General features: G+C 39.1%; 1 protein-coding gene across 1 annotated transcript in view; it reads left to right on the top strand.

The window, feature by feature from the left end:
- LOC5569713 (protein pelota) overlaps positions 1–16991 on the top strand; it is a 101514-nt gene extending 84523 nt beyond the window's left edge. Inside the window, exons 6-7 of the mRNA XM_021848179.1 lie at positions 3290–3396; positions 16472–16991. Of these exons, the coding sequence (XP_021703871.1) occupies positions 3290–3396; positions 16472–16569 (205 nt within the window). The 3' untranslated portion in view covers positions 16570–16991. The remainder of the gene's footprint in view (positions 1–3289; positions 3397–16471) is intronic.
- The last annotated feature ends 17 nt before the right edge of the window (positions 16992–17008 follow it).

Raw genomic sequence — 17008 nt, 5'->3', positions numbered from 1 at the left:
AAGTGATCTGTCCCCACCCTAATCTACCCTACAATCATACCAGTAAAATCACGTTTTCCTCTCAGCTCAGCTGCTGGGTCGCACATGCGTTTCTATTAATAATCGCACCGAATGTTTACGATTTTCTCGGTAACCCGTAATAAACATTCGATTGGGAATTTTTCGTCACGAGATTTGTGAGTCGGGCGCTTCATCACATCGATTGTTTGTAGATCATTCCGGTTAGGTATAGAGATTTTTTGCAAAGTAAAAGATGTGCAAATGCGAGTGATCAAGACTTTGATCACTCTTTTACACGATACTACGGTAAAATCAAAGACGAAATAAAAACATCCATGTTCCTTGCAGTTGCTCAAAATGTTATGACATATAACGGTAATAGAGCAAAATCTGGAATGCCGTGAAAAGTGTACAGCGATCTGTCAAAATTGGGTACCTTTTGCAGTATCAAGGGACCGCATGCAGTACTAGAAGTGGTACCCAATCTGAACCCGACTACTATGTGTCTGTTAGTATCTGTATAAACCTCCATGAGTCGATGTTCCATGATTCGATATCGACTAATGAGGATGGTTCGTCGAAAAAACTTTCCAAAAGATTTTTGTTCTATATCTTCATATTTCCATAAGTCGATATTGAATGGACCATCGACTAGAAGTTTAACTGTTTTGACGAATTGAGGAGTGCCTATATCGAATATGGAGGTAAAATTGGAAAAAGAAGATCACAGTTGGCGAAAATTGTATCGAGTTTGGGAACATGTCAATGTAAATGGGAATGGGACACTGCACAAAAATTTTCCTTTCTTTTTTACTCTTACATAAAATTGTGAACTACAAGGACAGTAAAAGTCCATATACACTTGAATACAATACGGTTAAATTGCACCGTATTTTGTTTTTGTTCATTAATGCGAGACATTTTGTAATATTGCTGTTTGCATTTGAGATGCAAATGTTGAGCAAACGTGCTCCAAGTGCGGTAACACAAAATAATAAAAGGACACCTAGCAACGATTACATAAATCACCGCCGCCCTAGCAAGAAAAATCTATCTTTGACATCGCATTTCTTGTGAAAAATCTTACCGCGTTTGGTGTTCCCGCATTTGATATTTGCATTTCAAACGCACACAGCAATACTTTTTCTAGAAAAAATGGCAATGTCTTCACCGCCCGTGTTCATCGTAACCGAGGAATACATTTGAATCATGTCTAAGCATGACATATCGCAGTTTTGGAGATAAATATCACGAACGAAATTAACAATATAGCAGCTATCTTGGCACGCGTTGCCTAGCCTACTGCACCTAGTCGAAGCTCTCAACAAATGCCAGATGGTAAATCAGAAACGAAACATTTGGCACAACTATACTGGCCTACCTAACGAGAGAATCCGCAATCGTGATTGATGGCTCACGGAACCGTTTGGAGTTCGTCGGCATCGGAAAGCTAGATATGTACGATTCTCGTTGACATTGCGATAAAAGTTAATGGAGCGCAAAATATGCGCATTAGGACATTCACGCGTCAATTGTCGAAGTCGCTAACTGTGATCGACGTTAGTTTTGCTAGGTTCATATAGTTTAAGGGGCAATATAAATTTCAGACGTTTTTTGTCCTCTCAGTAGATAAATAGATTGATAAATGTTACCATCGGTTAAGTTTTGACATTTTCAGGTGTTCTAAAATTGGACAAATGACTAAATCTCATTCGATGGTCTTGTTGAACATACTGTATAAGTACCCCCAATTCTGTTTTTGCACGGGGAATGCGTTCCGTGCAAAAAAGTTTTCAGTTCAAAATTTCAAAAACTGTGTAAAAAAGTAACACTATTCTCGACGTTTTGGTTTGGCCAAAAACAAAATGTTATTATTTATTTATTTAGTTAACATCTACACAGATAACACTGAATCAACAATTTCACGCCACAATACTCGGTTCGTGGCCGCATCTCTCCATCCTCGGTTCTGCCCCACGCTCGCCAAATCGATACGCACTTGATCCGCCCACCTAGCTCGCTGCGCTCCACGCCTTCTTGTACCAACCGGATCCGAAGCGAACACCATCTTTGCAGGGTTGCTGTCCGGCATTCTTGCAACATGCCCTGCCCATCGTATCCTTCCAGCTTTGGCCACCTTCTGGATACTGGGTTCGCCGTAGAGTTGGGCGAGCTCGTGGTTCATCCTTCGCCGCCACACACCGTTCTCCTGCACACCGCCGAAGATCGTCCTAAGCACCCGACGTTGTATGGAAATGTATGGAAACTTTTTTTGCACGGCCGTGTAAAAAAAAATCCGTGCAAAAACAGAATCGGGTGTATTAAACTGCTCTGTTCACATAAATCAAGCGTGTACTAGAATAAGGGCGTAAGTCGCATGATCGATTTCCCTTCATCGATCCTCTCTTCTGTGAATAAAGGTGACAAGATGCAAGTTCGTCAGCATTTTTACTTCTCCGAAATGAAAAAATGCGGACGAACTTGTATCTTGTCACCTTTATCCACAGAAGAGAGGATCGATGAAGAGAAATGGATCATTGAAGGTCGTTTTTGTCAGTGCTCACCGCATCAAAACAAAGGCGCCACTGTATATGGGATTGTGACAGCATTGCTGTTCTGTCAAACACACAAGGCTACGGTGACGCTATCTATGCTTTCCATAGCGGCCGTTTTGGTTATTTTAATGATCCATTGACCATGCGACTTACGCCCTTATTCTAGCACACGCTTGAAATGTTCTTTGTTTATAGAGGTCCCCAAGCAAACTGCCACGAACACCAACGCACAATCAATCTTACACAAGTCGATTTCCTCAGAATGAAAACGTATCGATGTTTGTTTGACGTTATTGAGCTTTCGGTCAACAGCAGGCCAACAAGGAAGTGGATGTTTTGCAGCAATTCTGTTTATATTTGGATTCTCACAGCAAACAAAAGCAATGTTATGACAGTTCTCACAGCAAACAAAGAAAATTTTGTCAACATTGCACAACTACGCAGGCAACTAGATTGGTCTATAGGAAATCCTATAGAACATGGGACGATTCAGGACATTGGTTATAGAACATGAGACGAAAAAAATAAAGCTTTCATACAAAAAGCGTTAAAGAGGGGGAATATGGGATCAAAAATTGTCAATTTTAGCTTTACGTTGTAGAAGGATGCTGCCTTTATACTAGAGAGTGTTGCTATTCTCCCTATTTCACGGTACTCTTCTAGTAAATCCAATCACCCATAACTTCGTACAACTGTCTAACTGTTTATTTTTTCGTGTTTCTTCTTTACTATAGATGCCAAGATGTCGCCACCAGGAAAGAGTACGTCCAGCTGGTTGATTCGGTGCGAGATTCCGGCGGCGAGGTCAAAATCTTCTCCAGCATGCACGTGTCCGGAGAGCGTAAGTGGTTCATATCCCCATCGACAGGGCTAGTAGCGATTTGCTTTTTAGTGACATGGTTACCTTTTTTTGACCTGATCGCTTGCAATAAAAAGTCACTGAAGTCATTTTTTCACAAAAGCCACTGTCTTCGTGATCTGATGATAAAGCAACGATGATCAACCTTCTAGGCTCAAATAGCAGAATACTAATGCTTTACTGATTTTTGTTTTTCCTATCTTCTCGATTTGAACATCAAAGTGTCGAGAAAAGAAGGGATTCCTTGTGTACTCTTTGAAAAAAATAGGCAATTATTGCGCAGACATTTCCTACATAATTCTTGAAATTCATTTGTTGGATTCTTAGGGATATTAGTTTTGGTAAAAATTTGAAATTTCAATGTCGGTTGAATTCGCCTTTCGATGAAAGGGGTTTGACAGAAAAAATATTGGAAGGTAAGTTTGGTTCAAAATAAACTTACAACTTTCAATAATTGCGTTTTTAGTAGAGATCAGCATCGACATTTAGCCGGCTTCTATTCGACTACGCGCGATAAGCGATTCCCCAATCGAATTAGTTGCTACGAATGAAACCTGGAATTAAAGTGCTTTATCGTAAGCTGCAACAAACATGGAGTGCAATTCCCGGGATTCTATGTTATCCAAATCTTCTTTGCTACGCCAATGGGATAACTTACGAATTGAAGATAACTTTACGTGTTACTAAAAATTTTGATAAATATGCAAGTATTCTAAAGGATTGATCATATAATTGACTGATGAAAACAAGACCGCAGTAAAACCCCAAAATAAACGAAATATTACTGGATCATCAAATCAAATCCATTGAAACACTACGTACAAATACACAGGTAATCATGTAGCTGTTACGTGAAAATCAGGTGAAGGAAAACAGTTCATCAGCTCATGAATTCATTTTGATTCATCTGTGATTCCCGCAAAGGCTACGTGAAAAGTGCGATGGAAATAATCTACGTATGTTTTCACGTAACCTTGACGTTTGGATTATTTTGAGGGTAACATACCTGCTGAGTGAACTTCACTTTCACTTTGGAAGAATTATTGAAGTATGTTTAAAAAATTGAATGTTAACACTTCAATTTACTTTGCCAATAGAAAAAAGAAAATACAAAAATCACTAGTAAGGCGATCCTTTAAATACCTTTAAACTCCAATATGTTCCTTATCTTGCTGAGTAAATGTGAGGTGAATTTTCTGGAGTAATCAGCGGTGAATAGTCAGAACATAGTATATGATTTATCTTCAGATGGAATCTCCACAAAATATTTCAAGACTTTTGTTAAATTTCAACCATTTTTTTAATTTGCTAGAATTAAAAATCCTATTCCAAATAGGCGGTTCTCTGAATCAATTCAAAATAAGTGTTAATTGTTAGTATTGGGAATATGATTGTTTGTACTGAGTACTGACAAAGACACATTAAAGTCCTGCATGTCCCTTGCAGCTGCCCAAAATTTTATGACTCATGAGGTAATCTAGAATTTCGTGAAGAGTGTACTACGATCTGTCAAACTTGGGTACCTTTTGCACTACCGAGGGAACAAATGCAGTACTAGAAGTGGTACCGAATCTGAGCCCGAGTCGGACGGACCTGGTACAGAATCATATCTAGATTTTTCTTATAATTTCCTAATTACAATGGCACAATTTTCAGATGATTCAGATTTTCTCGAGTTCATCGAAAATGAATAATGCTTCGGAACTACTTTAGGACTGTGAAGACTAAATTTTACTTAAATTCTAACTACCGGGTACCCCCGTTAGTTTGACCACATTTAATCTGAACACTTTTTAATCTGTACCCCGCTAATATGCACATCAATCAAAACCAAACAGTGAAAGAGGTAACCAGAAACACGTTTCTAGGGTGACTAGATGTTCAAATTAAAAATAAACCCCGATGGTTTGCATGAGATACCGTCCAAATCAGCGGGGGTGCACGGTAATTTACTAAAATTCGTTTCGTCGCTAACCAGATTTAGCTTAGCTTAGCTTAGCTTAGACTGACTACACATATCAATGGTTGCTATTCCGTGATTGACCGAAGTCAGTGAAAATGCACAAAGAATCAACTAGAAGTTCGGCTGGGATTGGCCATAATCTTCTTCAGTGCCTCTATTTATATACAGTGCCGTAGCGTGCTATTGGCCAGGTTGGCACCCGCCAAGGGCGCCAGCCTTTAGGGGGCGCCAAAATGCGTGCCATAATTTGTAAAATTTTAGAAGAGACATATTTCATTAGGGGGTCACTCAACCCGAGGAGGAAAGAATAACTCGCCAATAACTTATGCATACCATAATTTGGTATCATACCACAATTAGGTATTGTTCAGTTATCAATACCTCATTTTGGTATTATAATGGTATTTGAAAAAAAATGTTTAAAACAATTGAAAATACTTCATTTTGGTATTCGACAGCTATTGAGGACTGCTGGAGGTATTGAACTAGTATTGAAAAATTTCACTTTTATATGAAAATCCATCAAGTATTATTTAGGTATTACAATACCTGATCTAGTTATCAGCTTGGTATTTGTAGAATATGATGAAGGTATTATTTGAGGTATTTTACCTCTTATGCAGGGCTCATTCATACCTCATTTGTAAGGTTGTAAGGTTGTAAGTATTGGAAATTATCTGATATGGAATACCTCAATTTGGTATTCAGTAGATATTTTCTTCTGCTCGAGAAAGAGACAGTTAAAAAACTCTAAACATGACAATGCAAATTATGGGGCCTAGATAGTCCTAGCGAAAAACGCGCAGCTACAATGAGGGTTGTTAGTTCAAAACCTATATTCTCCTGGGCATGGAATATATTCGTGCTTGCCACACGATATCCAATCCAAATGCAAAAAATGGTCAATTGACAAGTATAGCTTTCAGTAAAAACTGCGGAAGTGCTCATAAGAACACCACTTAGTTTAGTTTTATTGGAACATGACGTAAAGATTTTTAAGCAAGTTGGAATAAAACTAGTCTCTGATAAAGTATTCTAGTGAAGACATTTTCTACATCCTTCCAAGTGATTTTTTTGCCTTTATTGGTTGCTCATTCCAATAAACCATTCCTCTCACAAAGAACGAGTCACCATACATTTATCTGAAAAGCAGGCTCTGTCCCAGTTAAGACGTAACACCTGTGACAAATCTCAGACTTATCAATGTACATTAAATAAAAACTTTCCAATTCCAGCAATGATTTGGAGATCCCGACACAAAAATTCAAAGTTAAGGCGAAACAGTTAAGAAGACAAATGAAATATTGGACCAAAATTTTAAATGCACAAATCTTTTGAAAGAAGCCGCGAACAACAGTGAAATTCTAATTTAAGTATTTTGTGCACTAGCAGAAAAAAAAGTTTGGTCAATTTCTTCAGTAAAGTGCGTTCAAAACGATAATTGGGGTAAATAGATTTCAACAATAATTGGATTCTGAGCTGATTCACATTGAAGCAGTAGGATTCCACATAATTATTATTCATATTATCACACAAACCAGGCCACAATGTCCATTACAAAATCTCTTTTAAAATTTCCACATAGGTATACATGTATCATGTATGTGGGACTTTGACAGAATACCATGCGAGTTTTTGACAAAATTTTAAGTAGGATCCCTAGTCAGATTTGGAGGGCGTTTTCGCGTGATTCTGAATCGAATAGCATATTATTCAAGAATCAGATCGAATATTCAGAACAATTCTCACAACATTCCGAATCAAGTCATTAAAAAAATATTTGACATCGAAATGAGAACAGTAGTGAAAAGCCATAATACTAAGTTTTACTCTATTGGACAAGAATTTAAAAAACTTAAGCAAAAGTATATGGGTCAGCAATTGTCAACAAGCATTTCTTAGGGAATATACACTATACTGATATTTCAATAGATCCCATGGTCTTAACAGGAAATGTAATAGAAAATTCAATAACTTCCGGGCTATCAGATAGTCCTCCTGAGAATAAAATTTGGTATACTGTGTATGACTTCTTACAGAACTTTATCTCATCATTGAATATCTGTATACAAATTTTTAATAAACAGCAATATCATAATCCTTGAGAATTTTGATGAACCATTTTTACAGAAGTCGCGCTAGAATTTCGTGTATTACAGGTAATATAATGCTTTCTTAATATATTTAAAAACAACTTGAGCTTCAAACAAGGGGCGCTCAAATGTCGGTTCGCCAAGGGCGCCATGAGACCACGCTACGGCTCTGTTTATATATGGTCAAAAACGGCGCCGGCCACGTCCTTGCAGTCAGGTTTGGATTGGGGGAAGGAATGCTAGTGTGTAACCTTTGCTATTTGGAGACCGTGTTTGCCTCTGCATCTCCACAAAGGTTACTGGGAGGGATGTTTGTTAATGGGAACGATTGTTGGGTCACAGGATTCACTTTGATAAGCGATTAGACCATGATAAATAATGCTGCAATGCTGCAGCAAGGAACGCGACAAAACGTGGAGCGATATAAAAGAAAACGGAAGCAGCAAACCCGACTATTCCGGGACAAAAAGCGCCGCCTGGAAGAAGCGGAATGTGAAGAAATGGAACAGCTGCATCGTTCTCAAGAAACGCGAAAGTTCTACGAGAAGCTCAACGCATCCCGAAAAGGCTTCGTGCCGCGAGCCGAAATGTGTAGGGATAAGGACGGAAGCATCTTGACGGACGAACGTGAGGTGATTGAAAGGTGGAAGCAGCACTACGATGAACACCTGAATGGCACGGAGAACACAGGCGACGAGGGTCACGACAGCGGAGGAAGTGACTACGTCAGCACGGCGGATGAAGGAAACCAACCTGCCCCCACATTGAGGGAAGTTAAGGATGCCATCAGCCAGCTCAAGAATAATAAGGCCGCTGGTAAAGATGGTATTGGAGCTGAACTCATCAAAATGGGCCCGGAGAGGTTGGCCGCCTGTCTGCACCGGCTGATTGTCAAAATCTGGGAAACCGAACAGCTGCCGGAGGAGTGGAAGCAAGGGGTCATATGCCCCATCTACAAGAAGGGCGACAAACTGGAATGTGAAAACTATCGTGCGATCACTATCCTGAATGCCGCCTACAAAGTGCTATCCCAGATTATCTTCCGTCGTCTATCACCAATAACAAATGAGTTTGTGGGAAGTTATCAAGCTGGTTTCATCAACGGCCGCTCGACAACGGACCAAATCTTCACTGTACGGCAAATCCTCCAGAAATGCCGTGAATACCAAGTCCCAACGCATCACCTGTTCATCGATTTCAAAGCGGCTTATGATAGCATCGACCGCGAAGAGCTATGGAAAATCATGGACGAGTACAGCTTTCCCGGGAAGCTCACAAGACTAATAAGAGCAACGATGGACGGTGTGCAGAATAGCGTGAAGATTTCGGGCGAACATTCCAGTTCGTTCGAATCCCGCCGGGGACTTCGACAGGGTGATGGACTTTCGTGCCTGCTGTTCAACATCGCGGTAGAAGGTGTCATGCGGAGAGCCGGGTTCAATAACCGAGGTACGATTTTCACAAGATCCAGCCAATTTGTTTGCTTCGCGGATGATATGGATGTTGTCGGCAGAACATTTGGAACGGTGACAGACCTCTACACCCGCCTGAAACGTGAAGCAACAAAAGTCGGCCTGGTGGTGAATGCGTCAAAAACAAAGTACATGCTGATAGGCGGAACCGAGCGCGACAGAGCCCGCCTGGGAAGCAGTGTTACGATAGACGGGGATACTTTTGAGGTGGTTGATGAGTTCGTCTACCTCGGATCCTTGTTAACGGCTGATAACAACGTTAGTCGTGAAATACGGAGACGCATCATCAGTGGAAGTCGCGCCTACTATGGGCTCCAGAAGAAGCTGCGGTCGAGAAAGATTCACCCCCGCACCAAATGTACCATGTACAAAACGCTTATAAGACCGGTGGTCCTCTATGGACATGAAGCATGGACCATGCTGGAAGAGGACCTGCAAGCACTTGGAGTGTTCGAACGAAGGGTGCTTAGAACGATCTTTGGCGGAGTGCAGGAGGACGGTGTGTGGCGGCGGAGAATGAACCACGAGCTCGCTAGGCTCTACGGCGAACCAAGTATCCAGAAGGTTGCTAAAGCCGGAAGGGTGCGCTGGGCAGGGCATGTTGCAAGACTACCGGACAACAATCCTGCAAAGATGGTGTTCGCGTCGAATCCGGTTGGCACAAGAAGGCGGGGAGCACAGTGAGCGAGGTGGCTTGATCAGGTGCAACAAGATCTGGAGAACGTGGGCCAAAATCGAGGTTGGAGAGACACAGCCTTGGACCGAGTAAATTGGCGTAACATCGTTAACGAGGTTTTATCAAATTAATTGATGTAACACCAACTAAATAAATAATAATAAATAATTATTTGTGAGATATAAACATGCTTATAGGTAAATATAATATTTTAATTTGATATGAACAATATCTATGTAGAGAAAAATTATGCCGACACTTGAGGTGACGAGCCTTTCAAAGTTTGTTGAATAAAGTAAACCTTTCGGAAGTCTACACTTGAAGTGTCGAACCATTCAAAGTTTTATTTTTAATTACAAAAATAAAGGTAAAAAGAAGAAGGTGTATTGAATAAAAAAAAAATTTAGACATAAATAATTTATGAATCAGAGTATATGTCGACACTCACAGTGACGAACCATTCATATTTTTTGAAACATCATATTTACATCTCACCGTTGTAACGATTAACGGTACAGTCAAACATAGTTTATAGATTAGGAACAGTAGCATAAAACGAGCTCACCAATTGATCCGTCATCCTTGAGCAGCAACAATCCTCTTTCAGCTTCAGTCGTTTGCTCGGCTATATAAAACACTCAGAGAAAATAGGCGCGCGACCCGTGAGAGAAAACAACTGACGACTACTCGGGCTTTCTTGAAGCACTGCCCAGGAGCAAGCGTCAATGTCAGACGATCATAAAGAACTAATCGAAAGCGGCACTTTTTCACTTTACTCGATCGACGCGCGACATGTTTGATCCTGCCCCCATCGTCGGCCCTCGCAGGAGCAAGCGTCAAGGTCGGAAGATCAAACACAACTCTCGTTTCGTCGCTAACCGGATTTTCATTTTAATTCTTCCTGAATTACAATAATAAATTTACCCTCGAACTCTTCCTGTAATTTCTCTAGAAATACGTAAAGCATTTTTTACCTGACTTTTTGTATATGAAAGAAGCTTCAATGAATATTGACGAATAAGTTCGCCATTGATAACGAGTAATTTTGAATTTTCAAGAGCTCTTCTCACGAATCAACATATATTCGTAAGTTATTTAAATTGCTAGCTATCTTCAACTGTTAACTGTTGAGTGTGCTGGTAAAAATAATGATTTATCTGTTTACTTTTATTTTAATGCAAAAGTATTGATCAAAATTAAGCTTCAAATAAGAGAGTGGTCTCTTCATTCTGTCTCATATTCCAAACACCTTGATTCAAACTCCGAAAAGCATGAATAATAGGAAGTCAATCTAATAATTTCATTTTCATTTCATTTTGCAGCGTTTGGTGGGGCAATGAGAGCGCAAGTCAGTCCAAAGCCGGGGGAAGGGATAGGTAATGGCCGTAATAGTCTATGCGGACCACTTGAACACCATCGGAAAGGATAAGAAGGGTTGGGGTAGGGTATAGGGCATTGGAGAAGACTTGACACAGTAATGCGATTAATGCTGCAAAATGTAAATGTGCTGAAAGCAATTTTAGTTTTGAAGTTTGATTTGACTTATTAAAATTCCAAATAGACCGGCCATTGTACAAGTAAGAAAGAATAAGCTGATCGCTTTCTAGAAATTTTATAAACAACAAAACAATAGGGGTATTCACTAAAACCTGCGTAAAATGAAATCCTGCGTAACTTTAGCACTGAAACATTTCAAATGAAATATTCCTTTTCTGCTTCTTTTCAATGTCAAATCGAAGAAATATAATCTAGTTATCCACTGAAAACGTCAAACCATCCTCAAACATTTGTTGTTCCAATTCAAAATTGCTGTCCACCAAAGGAGGATAATTCTTGAAAACTAATGTTTATCGTGGTTAAATTTTATTCAATTTACCTTTATGCATTCATTATTTGTTCAAATAACAATCAGACCTAGCAGTAAATGACAGACAGTGCACTGTTTATTGTCACTCAGGATATTCCTCAGGAGATGTCCATGATATTCATATGTGCATAACTTGGGAGATTAATGATTGCGATTTCGTTGAGATATTCAATGGGGATCACTATTAGGCAGGCATTACAATCTCATCTGATCACTTTGATCATCTTCGGATGGTGAAAGATATTATCAGCAATCCAAGAGCGCTTTGATATGATTCCATATCACTATCAGATGATGATCTTGAAGCTTTTTCGGTGACATATGGGTATATTTCTGCTTTATATCAGATTAGAATGTTATGCTGAATAAGTTAGATCCGTTGATGAACCACTGAGTTCTTGAAGCAAAAAATTATGAAAAATAGTGCTGAAACGGACTGAACTTTGATTGAATTCTGATTTTAAATCATTCTAATGAGCCCTTGTATTTTGCAAAGTCGGGATTTTTCTACCTTCAAGGTGCGGTTGGAACAAAAAAGTATTACAGAAACAAATCCTCGGTAGAAAATTGTATAACAGAACAATTAGTAACTCTGAAACTCATGCCGAATGAAATTAAGGCTTCTCCCGCCACCACCGTACCTGCTCGATGGATATTGCTTGGGCCAGAAGATTCATCATAAATTCCTAAATTCTTTAACAAAAAATGCGTTCAGTTTCATGGGAAAATATCAGTTTTTTTATCTAAACTTTTATAACATGTGACGTGATTTACAGACAAATTTTATCTGCTAAGGTGCAAGTAAGAGGGGCAAAGCAATGAGAGAATCATTTTATTATGAATGTATTACGAAGGAATCTTTTATTTCATTTTATATGGAAGATCTATTTTTTCACAATCCAGAATCATCCTATTATATTTTCTTCATTACTCAAGAAGGATTTCTGCTCAAGCGCTCCATTCCCTGACCCTAATGCTTGAATGTTGCGTTTGTGGTCTTCGAAGGAAATACGAACACATTCTGTGCGTGACCGCAATAGAATCCATCCAAACCTATAAAAATATAAAAAATGAAATTTGATTTCCTCAAGGAACGAATTATTTACTTACTTCCGTTGGTTGACATCTTCAGATAATTTACACTTCTATTAAGTTAAAAAATACCCGGACGTGACAGCCGGGCTGTTTCGAATCTTTCTGAGCCACGGATTGCTCAGATGATAAGATTTCATCTTGAAACAAGAGAGTCAAAGATGAAGTTCAAAATTCGATCAAAGAGCTCCAAGATAATATCCTAATATTGGATCCGTATCTTGCTCAGAAGATCGAGAGATGAGATTATGCAATGCCTGCTATTAGGAGATACATAACAAAACTAAATAGCTGCATTTCCTATCTCACATGCTACAAAGATCAATATGCCCGGTTCAACAACGTTGACTGGACTCGAGACCAACGTAAGCGAAAACCACGTAGACTAGGAATGGCCTACATGCGATTTTTTATATGCAAGTGTACACTTCAATTTGCTCAGCATCTTGTATTCAAACCTGTTTTTTACAATTTCCTGCAGTCTTTAGGATAAAAGCCTTTCCCATAACAGTTTTCGGAACATGGTATTGTTATTTGTTTGAAATCCCCATAGTGACATACAGACTTCACCAAAGCATTCTACGATTGGTTTTCAACATACTGAAAGGTTTCATTGATTATGTACGCAATTTCATGAAACATTTCGGATAACCAATTTAGCATGACTTAGGCAGTGGTTTGCGCTGTTAAGTGAATACCCTTAATAACAATATGAGAGTGATGCTAAGGGCTGCTGATGGCACGATACGACGCTTTAGGAGATTTTGATACTGGTTGAACATTTCTATAAAGAGCGCAATTCAATCGATGGTGATAACTTTACAAACTTTATCTGTTTTTGCACTGATTGACAATGCTGATTTCTATAAAAATATTTGACATTATTAGTTCATTTGTTTGTATGATCTAGAAGTTAAAAATGGAAATATTTTACTTACCCTTGATGATAATACTTCCCTGACCAGAAATATTATATTTTGAGCACCCTTTTCGAAGCTATTCTATCCAGGTAACCGTTTACTGCTTACAATCATGAAATTATTCTTATTGTGCATGCTCATGCATCCGTGTCCTCGTGGTCAACTGCTTCGTATCCTTGGCCCGCCATTTTTTTTTTTTTGTACACTAGGGCAATGAGAGAGTCGAAAAATTATCACGGCACTGGGGCAAGTTGCTCGGGTTCCTTTCTTTCGGCACTTACGATAACACCTGGGAGGTAGGCACAGATATTAAGGCGAAGTAGGCTGTCATTGAAATTTGTACGCGTCGTTGATGATTGTTGCTAATTCATCTCACGATTTCGAATCAAAGAAAATCAATTAGTTTTGCACTGACATAGCTGAAAAAGTATTAGCATACTTTATGCATGTTAGCGCGTACAGTGATCCTTTTTCAAGTCAATATAAACTATTAAGCCTGTGTTTTATCACTTTGAAAAGCAAGCTGAAAAGTCATCATTGTTGCCAAAACGAATGACGGGCTACTTAGCTTTAAGGCTCAAGAATCCATCATTCAATCATCAGCGATCATCAACATTTGAAAACCAGTTTTTTTGTTCAAATTTCAATCAATCCTTATGAAAATCTATCATCGTATTTCAAATATCAAGTGCAATACAATGATAGATTTTCTTGAGCATTGCTTCAATTTTGAGCAAAAAAAATGTTTTTGGAAATTTGTAAAACGATGATGGTTATTTTCCTCTTAAGAGGAAAATAACCATCATCGTTTTAGATATTTTCAAAACCAGTTTTTCTGCTCAAAATTGAAGCAATGCTCAAGAAAAGGATTTCTTTAAATTTGAACAATAAAACTGGTTTTTAATTGTTGATGATCGTTGTTGATTGAATGATGGATTCTTGAGCCTTAAACACGAAATATGCAACAATTTGATGAAAATTGCTGCTTTTCTTGTGTTGTGTACCTTCGATCTTTCTGGACAAACATGGGAAAAGAGTCAGTTTTCATTGCATTTAATTTCCATTTTTATTGGAAGAATAATAAGATATTTTTATTTATTTAGTTAAAATCTAAACAGAACACTGAATCAACAATTTCACACCACAATTCTCGGGTCGTGGCCGCATCTCTCCATCCTCGGTTCTGCCCCACGCTCGCCAAATCGATACGCACTTGATCCTCGCTGCGCTCCACGCCTTCTTGTACCAACCGGCTCCGAAACGAACACCATCAAACATGGGACTGACATGCATTTATGGGCAGTACAGGTCTGCCACCTTTTCAAATGTTCGGCCGACGATGTCCGTATCATCCGCGAAGCAAACAAATTGACTGGATCTCGTAAAAATCGTATCCCGGCTCTCCGCATAACACCTTCTTTCAGATCTCAGGTTTATATCTTGTTCAAATCCTTGTTCAGAACAAGAAGGTTTGTAAATACTGCACGGCACATGATTTTAAAATTTTATATTATTTCCATAACACAAATAAACATTCTTTAATGCAAAAAACTTCACAGCACACAATTCGACAATGGACCAGTGCACGAGTTCACCGGTTGACGTTTGAGCGGTGCCGTGTTATTTATGTCACCATGGCAACTAATGCATTCGGCACCGCTCAAACGTCAAATTAGTGAACTCGTGCATTGATCCATAGTTACGTAAAACAACGTTAATTCACTGCAGGCAAAATTGATATTTGTGCTCCATGGATCAGTGCACGTGTTCACCCGTTGACGTTTGAGCGGTGCCGTGTTATTTACGTGACCATGGGAACGAGTGAACTTGGCACCGCTTAAACGTCAGATTAGTGAACTCGTGCATTGGTCCATTAGGAAGAAATAAAATCGTGTGACACGGTGATCAATTTCACCCGAATTTACGGTACTGAATTTGTCCCATAATTTTGGAGATGCAGAACATAACTAATAGTAGAATTTTTAAGTTTCGCGGTCCTAACCCAACAAACATTTTTGCTGGATAAGAGTTGAACAAATTACTTCAGCTGAATAAACCGTTATTTAATTACAAATGTTAGTTGGGAAGTTTTGACCAGAATTTCGATGAATATGTAAACTTTAAAATTGTAAACGCATAAATGAAAGTCGACTTCTAGCATAAACTCCATGTTATGAATTTTGAGAAAAACATGAATAATCTAATCTAATTATCTAATATTAAAATATGCTAAGTAAAATAAATTCTTAATTTCAGAGCTTAAAGCAGCAAAATCAGAGCAGTTATTTCAAAAGTGTGCTGCGATTTATGCACAAATCTTGCAGTTTGGCTCATTTTGTGCCCTCTTATAGATTTTTGTGACAATTTTTGCAAATTTCGTGGCTTCCGAATTGTACCGGTTTTATTCCTCATTTATCCCGTTTTTATCTGGTTAGTTTCTGGTCAGCCTATTACTGATATGTATTTTTTGAACTGAGGTTGCATGAATCCCATCATTTACCAAGGTGAATCCTGATCAAGCAGCTATGATCCGTCCAGAGGTGATCTCGGTCTCTAGTAGCAATGGATGTCATACTAACATTCCTTTCCTTCCCCAATGATCGTAAGGACGTAGCCGGCGTCGTTATTGACTTGGAGTTCTGGAGGTTATTGTTTGAAGTTCTCGAAAATGTACCTTGAAGATGGAAAGCTACTCCTAAGCTACACCTCTTGATTCCTTGTGCAACTTCGATTATTGTGGTCAATCACGGACTAGCAACTACGAATTGTACGGTCATCAATGCTTATGCTAAAAGTCACCACCAGTGCAGGACTTGCCATGTCGTAATATATATTAAGATTTCCGTCTGCGTTTTGACTTTCAGATGCTCGCCGCGGACTCTTGGAGAAAAATAACTTCCTCATCCAAACCGCTAATATTTTTTTCTTATAATTTTGTCCCATTCAATTGATTTCCCTGTTTCTCTTTTCACAGAACTGGCCCAGCTCACCGGCGTTGCGGCAATCCTTCGCTTCCCGATGCCGGAACTCGAGGACAGCGAAGACGAACAGAGCGATTCCGACTCGGATTGAAGGGCCGGTCGTGAGTCGTAATCCCCACTCTGGGCGCTTCTTAGGTAGCAAAAGTGTTTCAAGTTTTCGGTCGTTATCGATTGATAGTAACAGTAATTTATTTCACCACACCCCGAACCACCTGTCCCACCCCATACCGTGGAAAAGGAGCATGGCCGTTTTTTGAGATACCCAAGGAACTGAGAAAGGCTTAAGCCTCCCAACTAACTAACTGAGGATAGAAGAAGAAGAAGATGAATCATTTATAGGATATAAAGCTTGCTCTACTCATTTTACCCGATACTGCGCAAAACGAATCAAATATCAGGTTGAATTTGGTATGGTTGATTGTACATATGCATATGCTGAATGCGATATTTTTATTTTAGTGACCAAAACTATTAACTTAGTAATAAATGATGCCATAGCATCTAAAAAAGGGATTGCGTTTTATTAGTTT

Source organism: Aedes aegypti, chromosome 2, assembly GCF_002204515.2.
Source record: "Aedes aegypti strain LVP_AGWG chromosome 2, AaegL5.0 Primary Assembly, whole genome shotgun sequence".
In the NCBI taxonomy this organism is placed as follows: domain Eukaryota; kingdom Metazoa; phylum Arthropoda; class Insecta; order Diptera; family Culicidae; genus Aedes; species Aedes aegypti.
The sequence above is the reverse complement of the archived record's forward strand: the minus strand, read 5'-3'. Positions and strand labels throughout refer to the sequence as shown.